This window comes from Neomonachus schauinslandi, chromosome 2 (assembly GCF_002201575.2).
Source record: "Neomonachus schauinslandi chromosome 2, ASM220157v2, whole genome shotgun sequence".
NCBI lineage: Eukaryota > Metazoa > Chordata > Mammalia > Carnivora > Phocidae > Neomonachus > Neomonachus schauinslandi.
This window is the reverse complement of record NC_058404.1, coordinates 43,692,167-43,699,735: the sequence shown is the minus strand read 5'-3', so window position 1 is coordinate 43,699,735 and position 7,569 is coordinate 43,692,167. Positions and strand designations below refer to the sequence as shown.

The following is a 7,569-nucleotide window of genomic DNA, read 5'->3' as shown; positions in this document are numbered from 1 at the left end:
GCTTGCTATCTCTCTGCAAAAGACCTTTAGCGCATGGATCTTTCCTCTTCACTTGGGGCTTCCACAGGCCCTGAGAAGCAAAGAAACACTGTTTATTATGTGAGGGAGAGGGACTGGGAGGGGGCGGTCTATGAACTTTCCCTCCCCTGAGCTCCCTAGATGGCCCAGCTCAGTGGATTCCCCAGTTCCTGGTCAGCTGACATGGCAAGGTGGCGCAAGCCTTCCTGGGCCACTGCTGCTCGGTGCCCTAGCAGTCACACCTGCTCACCTGAGGGGTCCTAGATGTAGTAGAGGGGCACCTCGCCACATAGGGTGCTCACTGTGGTGCCCAGGAAGTCCAGGTCCCCAGGGGATGCTGAGCCAGCATCATGGCCCTCCTCCTGGCCCAGCTTAGAGGTAGACACTGCAGGCTTGACCTGGAAAGAGCACCTAATTTGGAGCCTGGGAACTGAGTTTCTGTCTCACCTATGGCATTATTGTGGGACCTCAGGCGTGTCAGGCCATCTCTCCCAGCCTCCGAAAAGCCCTGCTTTCCTCACCAGTGAAGAGGGGGCTGTGCTGGAGTCAGAAGCCCCTGGGGAGTGAGGTTCAGCTGAGGCCAGCAGCTTGGCATCAGGGAAGGACTGGGGAATTGGTAGGGAAGATGTGGTACAGGTGAGTTTAGAGACGGGCACCTACCTGGCAGCCCCCACGCTTTACAGGTGGCAAATAGCTGTCATCTCAAATGCTCCTCCCAGCAGCCCTGGGAAGGGGACAACCCACTCCTCCTCACCCACACACCTACCTGGAAGTTCTGGAACTTTCTAGTGAGAGCCTCAAGACTTGGGATGTTCTCCGGAGCCATCTTCATGACATAGCAACAGGTTCCTGGGGCTGGCTTATAGGCAATCAGGAGCTGAGCACAGGAAGCCCAGAGTTCATTCAAGAAGGCCCTGCCTTGCTCACTCCCTAACCCTGATCCTGGGCCATCTCCCTCTAGGTTAGGCACCTGAGGGAGTCCTATTGGAATCTGGGGCTCAGCCTGGGGAGGCAAAAGGGCTAGGGGCTGGGGAGAGATGGATGTGCATGAAGTGGCACAGCTGGGTGGCCTAGCAGTCTTGTCATCGGCCCCCAGCCCCAGGATCAGGAAGTCCGGTATACCCACCCGCTGGTAGTCATACACTACAATACCACTGGAGCCAATGGAGAAGGTGGCAGTGGTGCCCACACGCTCCTGCAGGGCCAGGCGCTGCTGGGCTTCCGGTCCCCCAATGCTCATCTCCAGAACCTGGGGGAGGGCACAGGGTGGCCTGGTATTTCTCTTTCCCCACTCATCCCTTCAGTCCCCATGTCCACCCTCAGCTCTAAAGCCTAAGCCGGAGTTGCCACCCTGTTCCTGCTTCTGTCCTTTCTTGAGGCACCCCTTGCCTCCTCCCCTCCATTCCCCCACCCCCCGACAGTTCACTCTCTGCCCAGCCCGCCCAGCCCCTCTGTTTGGCGTGTCCTCTACCCACTGCCCACCCCATTCTGGGCCTGCTCACCATCTCAGTGTGCTTCTGGCTCATGTGAAGACCCATTAGCAGGGCCCCTACAATCACCACGACCACAAGGACTATCACCACGACCACGATGAGAAGGCGTTTGAGGCTCACAGGGCAGCAGGGGATGATGCCAAAACGGCCCTGGTTGGCTGCCGAGTAGTCCTGACGTGGTGGGACAGGCAGGGAGACAGGTATGAGGTCATGAGCAGGGCCCTTCTTCTCTCTGCACAAACTAGACACCCTCCCAGAGCCGGACACCAATGCTATGGGTTTGCAGAGGAGGGCTGAGATCAGAGAAGGCTTCTTGGAGGAGGTGGTCTGGATTCCAACAGAAAGGCTTAAACATGAAGTCTAGCATGGAGAGACCCAAGGGAGCCTGCTTCGCCAGTCTCATCTCCTGCTGTTTCCTCCAGACCCCTGGCACCCCAGCCATCCCCATCCCTCTCTGTTCCCCCAAATAATCCATGCTCTCTCACACCTCCCTGCCTTTACACATTCTACCCCTTCTTCCTGCAATGCTTGCCTTTTCCACCTAGTGAGCTCCTACCTATTCTTCTGGAGCCAGCTCAAATGTCCTTTTCTCTGTGAAGCTTCCTGTGACTCCCCGCATAGTGTCTGCTTACGCGGTGCTCTCTGCAGCCCTTTCCACTGACCACTGTGGTGGCTCTTGGCCCCTCACGTTGGAATGCTCAGTTGCCATGTCCATCTCCCCGAAGGACTCTGCCTTAGTGGTTGGTGTCCCTGCCCTAACTTAGCACGGTCCTAGGTTAATGAAGTGAATGAAGGTGGATGAAGACACCGGCTCAGAGAGCTTGGATGAGGCAGGGCCCAGCTCACACACATGTACACACACGGTCATACTCACTGGCGGGCTCTCAATCAGGACCTCCTTGCTGCCCACATCCATCTTGCTGTAGGCGCCTTCCCCTCTCATCTCCCAAGTGTGACTAGGGTCTTATATGTGCCGGTAGGGAGAGGGGACAGAGGTGAAGGATCCGGCCTCCTTCTGCCAGCCAAGCCCTTGGCTTTGAAGCCTGTTTGTTCCTGGCCCTCCAGAACTGAGGTCCCGATAAGCCAGCTGCAAGAGCGCCTGAGGGCCCTTGGCCCTGGCCCATGAGTCCTCTTGGCCCTGGCCAGAGCAAAGCTGGGTGTGCTGAGCAAACTTGCCCTTGGGCAATCTGCACCTCCCACTGTAGGTGTCTTCCTGGCATTGGCCGCCTTTCTTGCTGGCACCTGCCCCTGCAGTCTTGTGGCTTTTCCTGTTCCTCTGCCAGGTTGAACCTCTCAGGCAGCCAGGGGTCTGACCCAATGGGGAGTCCACCACACTTCCCAACAGAATTCCCCCCGTGCAGAGGGATGAGCTCCAGGAAGGGGAATGAGAAGGCAGTGCCTGTGGACCCAGGAGGCCCTGTTAAGGCAGATGGATGCTTTGGCATCAGTGTGGGGGTTCATATGTGGCCATTTCTCAGAGAGCCTCACATTTTCACTTCAAGTATGCCACCTGCCTGGCCTCTACCCACACATCTGGTACCTAACCTCAAACTTGCCGCTAGTCATTCTTTTCCTAATTCTGAAAACTGTCCCCTCTGGCTATAAATTTTTGCCTACTAATGTGTGGTTTTTCATCCTTTGCTATGGGCATGTTTGGAAGCTAAAGGCTTTTCCCCCCTGCTTTTACTGTTATTCACATTTATTTTATGCTGAATTTATTCCCAGGCCATACGTGGTTATTTCTCCAGTTTCTTGTGGGCTATCTTTCTCATCTGTGCCACCTCCTCTTCTGGGTTGGGAACAATCTGCTCTGTTTCAGGAAGGATCATCTCAATGTGGCAAGGAGAGCTCATGCAGGGGTTAATCCGACCAGGAGCTCTGTAAACTTAATGGCTCATTTGGGGGCTCTGTTCACCTGGATGTGCTCAATGACCAGAGAATCTACATCTAAACCCTTAAGTTCAGCATTACTCTCTGCATTTGTAAGCATGCGCAGCAACAGTTCAGCACTCTTTTCAGGCCGCTGGCCCTGTGTCCAGCCCCACTATTCGGCCCCAAGCACACCTATTAGCTCCACCATTATAATGATGGAATGGCCCACATTGTTTCTGTAAAGTGACTCCAGATACTTGGTGGCTTTGGGGATATACCTGCCCTTGATGATCTGGGCAGTTTCACGAGTGCTCTTAAAATGAATGTGAAGATTTGAACCTCTTGATGGGAATGATTTTGTCGGGTTTTCTGCATCAAGTAAACAGTGAACCATTTTCAGAGATCAAGCGGAAGGCTTTTGATAGCAGATTCCACACCTGACACTCGTTTCTTGTGCCCAGACAGCCTTGCACAGGGCTGGCTGCAGTGACCGATGGGATCCCCATCTCCTCATTCTGGAATCTCACCTGCTTGGTGCTGCCTATGACCCTATCCCTCTAGGCTCCTCTGTTTATACCCTCGGATCCTAAATTTGCCCTGAGAATGCTCCTCACCCCAATGTGATGCACTTTCTGGACCTTCTCCTTCTCCCTTCCATCTCTTTTACCTCCTTCCTCAAAGCCACTTCTGTTGCTTGGTTGTACTAAACTAAATCGACCAATGGCTGCATCCTCTCTTGAGCTTTCCTCCACTTGCTGGGCCAGGTGGTCTCTACGGTGCCTTTCCCTTGGAACTTTCTAAGTGTCGAAGTCAGAGCCCCACCCTCACTCCTCTGGGCCTAACTCCCTTAGCCTCCTGATACTTAAGCTCCAACACTTCACCCCAGTTCCTGTCCCTGGCCTGGGGGCTCCCTTACACCTTGGCCCTGCCCTTCAATCATGAGCTGGCCCCCAGCTCTCCAACCCTGGAGGGTTGCCCTGTCCCCACGAGGACCTCCTCTTCAGCAGGAGAGCCTTCAGCCTCCAGGTTGCACAACAGCATGGCATCTGAGCTGAGAGTGCCTGAGAAGCTCAGGGAAGGAGAGAGGGGAGGGGAGGGAGTGTTTGCTCCCACCACCCTCCTCACCAGCCCCCCCCCAACTGCCCCTTTAAATATTTGCTGAAACCTCTAGCAGCAAGTGTCCTAGGAGCAGTGGTGGGGGCGGGGTCCAGGGAGGAGGGGGAGGCATCCTCCTCTCAACTGTGTGCAGCCTCCGCTGGGGTATGCAGGAGCCAGATGTAGGAGACAGCTGCCTGTGGTGCCCACCCCTGCCCGCCCCCAGCGCGCCCACTCCCGCCCCGGGTTGTCCTGGCAACGCTGCGATTGATTGGCTGACTCACACGCACTGGGCCTGAGCCAGGTGGGCAGCGGGCCAGCAGGAGAGCCAGGGAGGACTGCAAGCATCTCGGGGTCCCTGTGGGAATCTCAGGGGGCCGCATGGTCCAGCTGTGGAGCTTGTTCTGAACGGGCGCTGTGTGTAGGGCTTGCCATCATCAGCTGGTGCTGAGAAAGGAGTCTCTCTTGGAAAGAAGCCTCTGCTCTCTCAGGTCCTCAGTCTCCCCTGCAGGCTGCCCTTTGGCTGTAATTCTCACAAGCTTTGTGGTTTTTCTTTTCTTTTTCTTTTTTCTTCCACTTGTTTTTGCCTGTTTGGAGGTTGGGGAAAGAAGGTTGCCCTCAAGTTTCATAAGGGGAGTTCAGATGCTAGCACCAACCCCTCTGGCACTGACCCAGTAGAGGTCTTGGGGTCCTCATCTTCGTTTTCAGGAAACGAGGAGGGACCTTTAGCTGGGCATGGATAGCTGTCCCCCGCCCCCCCGCCCCCCTCCCCACACCCCACACCAGCCCTCTGCTGCAGACTTCTCACATCTTGGCCTTTACTTAGGCCGTTTCTCCCTCCTGGAAACCCCACCTTCGATGCCTCTCCACCTCTCCGAGTGCCATCAGCCCTACAAGGCCAGGCAAGAGCCAACGGCAGCTGCCCCACCACCTCACTGGCCCAGGCTACGGTGCCCCCTCCCTCCTCCAAAATCTCCTGGCCTCCTGCTGCCCTTTCACCTGCCATTTAGCACGCACTGCTGTTCTCATCAGCTATGCGGGAGTTTTCGTTGCCCTATCTTCCCTGGGACTGGCCCTGAGACCATGCTTTCCTGAGGTTTCTTTGTACCTGCTGCAGGGCAAGGAGCACGACACAGCCAACATGTAATTATATTCAAGGATAGGATGGTCACCAAACATGAAGGGGCTCCAGGTGAACGGTCAAGAGTTCATTTCTTCAGCATGTGGAAGTCTTGCTGCTTCACTGGCCAGCTCTGGGACTCTGAATGAATCCGTCTTTCTGCCTTTCCAGGCTTGAGTGTGTTCAACTGTGAAATGGGACTAGTCTGCCTATCCTGTCCCCCTCTCCAAGCTGTTGTGAAGATCCAATGACATCATCAATCCAATCATCATGATTATCATCATCTACTTCATCCCCCCAAATACCTCTTCTCGCTAGCTGAGAATAGGGCCCAGACTCCCCCTTTCTGTCTGTCTCTGCGCTAAATCCCTCTGGGAGAACTGTAGGTGATGCAGAGCCACCCCTTCTATGTGAGCCTCTTCTTTTCCCCCTTCCAGCTCCTCAGCTGCAGGGGCTGGGACAAGATTCACTCTGCCCTTTGTGCACTGGGCAGAGCCGTGCCAGGGACGGGTGGGGATGGTACCCAGCTGCCCCGGCCGCCCTCCCCACCCCCATTGCTTGTCTTCCCTCACGCTGGCATACAGAGAGCTGCACGAGCAGCTGGATGGGCAGTGGCAAGTGAGCATCAGAGGGACGGGGCATCCCTGCTTGAGAGAACATGGACAGACGTAAGCTCCAATCAGAGAAGCCCCTGCTGGCAGAGGCTGGGGACAGCTGGGGACACATCTTAAACCCAGTGATCTCAGTTTCCTGGCCTGATATGGAAAGAACACTAGACTGGGAGCCCATTCACCTGACTTCCAGGCTCCCCTGGTCCTGTACCCCCGAACTTTTGGCACAGTCAATCCCGCACACAGACCCCCCCCCCCCCAGGGAGGTAACACAGCGGAGAGCAGCAGTTCTCAAACATTTTGGTTTCAGGACCCCTTAACATTCTTAAAAAATATGGAGGAATCCAAAGAGCTTTTGTTTATGTGGGTTATAGCTATTGATATTTACCATATGGATATTTACTGAGAAATAGAAAAGGGTTAATTAATTAATTAATGAAATTGCAATAATAAACCCATTCTATGTTTTAAGATAAATAACACAAATTTTAAAAAATTATTTTACAAAGCAAAAAATTAGACAAGAGTGTCATTGTTTACATTTTTGCAAATCTCTTTATTTTTTTAAATATTTATTTATTTAGAGAGAGAGAGCATGACAGAGGGAGAAGGAGAGAATCCTCAAGCAGACCCCCTGCTGAGCGCTGAGCCCCACACAGGGCTCGATCCCAGGACCCTGACATCATGACCTGAGCCAAAATCAACTTAACCAACTGAGCCACCCAGGTACCCCTTGCAAATCTCTTTAATTTCTGGCTTAGTAAGAAGATACATCATGTAGCCTCTGGACAATTCCAGGGTATTTTCGTGAGAGTGTGAAAGTGAAAAAGTAAAATAAAGTTTTAACATTCTTAGGACAATTGTTTTGACGTCAGTGACTCCCTGGAAGGTTCTCCTGGACTCCCTGGACCACACTTTGGAAACACCTGGTATAGAAGTATGACTGTGGGGGCGCCTGGGTGGCTCAGTCGGTTAAGCGTCTGCCTTTGGCTCAGGTCATGAGCCCAGGTGCCTGGGATCGGGTAAGATGTTGGGCTCCCTGCTCAGTGGGGAGCCTGCTTCTCCCTCTGCCTGCCATTCTCCCTGCCTGTGCTCTCTCTCTCAAATAAATTAAAAAAAAACAAAATCTTAAAAAAAAAAGTACGACTATGAAATTTGGAGTTGGGCAGAGTGGGTTGAAATCCCTGTTCTGTCCCTTTCTTTGGGTACTACCAGCCTCACCTCTCTTATCTGTAAAAAGGGATTCATATCATCCACCTTAAAAGTTTGGAAGGATTAAGCACATAGAATACACAACACACAGTAGATGTGACAGCAAGCTGGGCTGCTTTCCTCTTATTTTGGGCCTCAGTTTCCTCAT

The 7,569-nt window shown here is 53.6% G+C and overlaps 1 protein-coding gene and 1 pseudogene across 1 annotated transcript; both read right to left on the bottom strand.

Annotated features, from left to right (window-relative positions):
* On the bottom strand, positions 1-2,454 carry SFTPC (surfactant protein C). The gene is made up of 6 exons (XM_021698917.2): positions 2,386-2,454; positions 1,521-1,682; positions 1,145-1,267; positions 785-895; positions 269-416; positions 1-70 (listed from the first exon to the last, which is right to left on the bottom strand). The coding sequence occupies exons 1-5, from the start codon at positions 2,452-2,454 to the stop codon at positions 279-281; spliced, it is 603 nt and encodes a 200-aa protein (XP_021554592.1). The 3' UTR covers positions 1-70; positions 269-278.
* Positions 2,455-3,247: 793 nt separating this feature from the next.
* LOC123323983 lies at positions 3,248-3,777 on the bottom strand (annotated as a pseudogene).
* Positions 3,778-7,569: the final 3,792 nt, after the last annotated feature.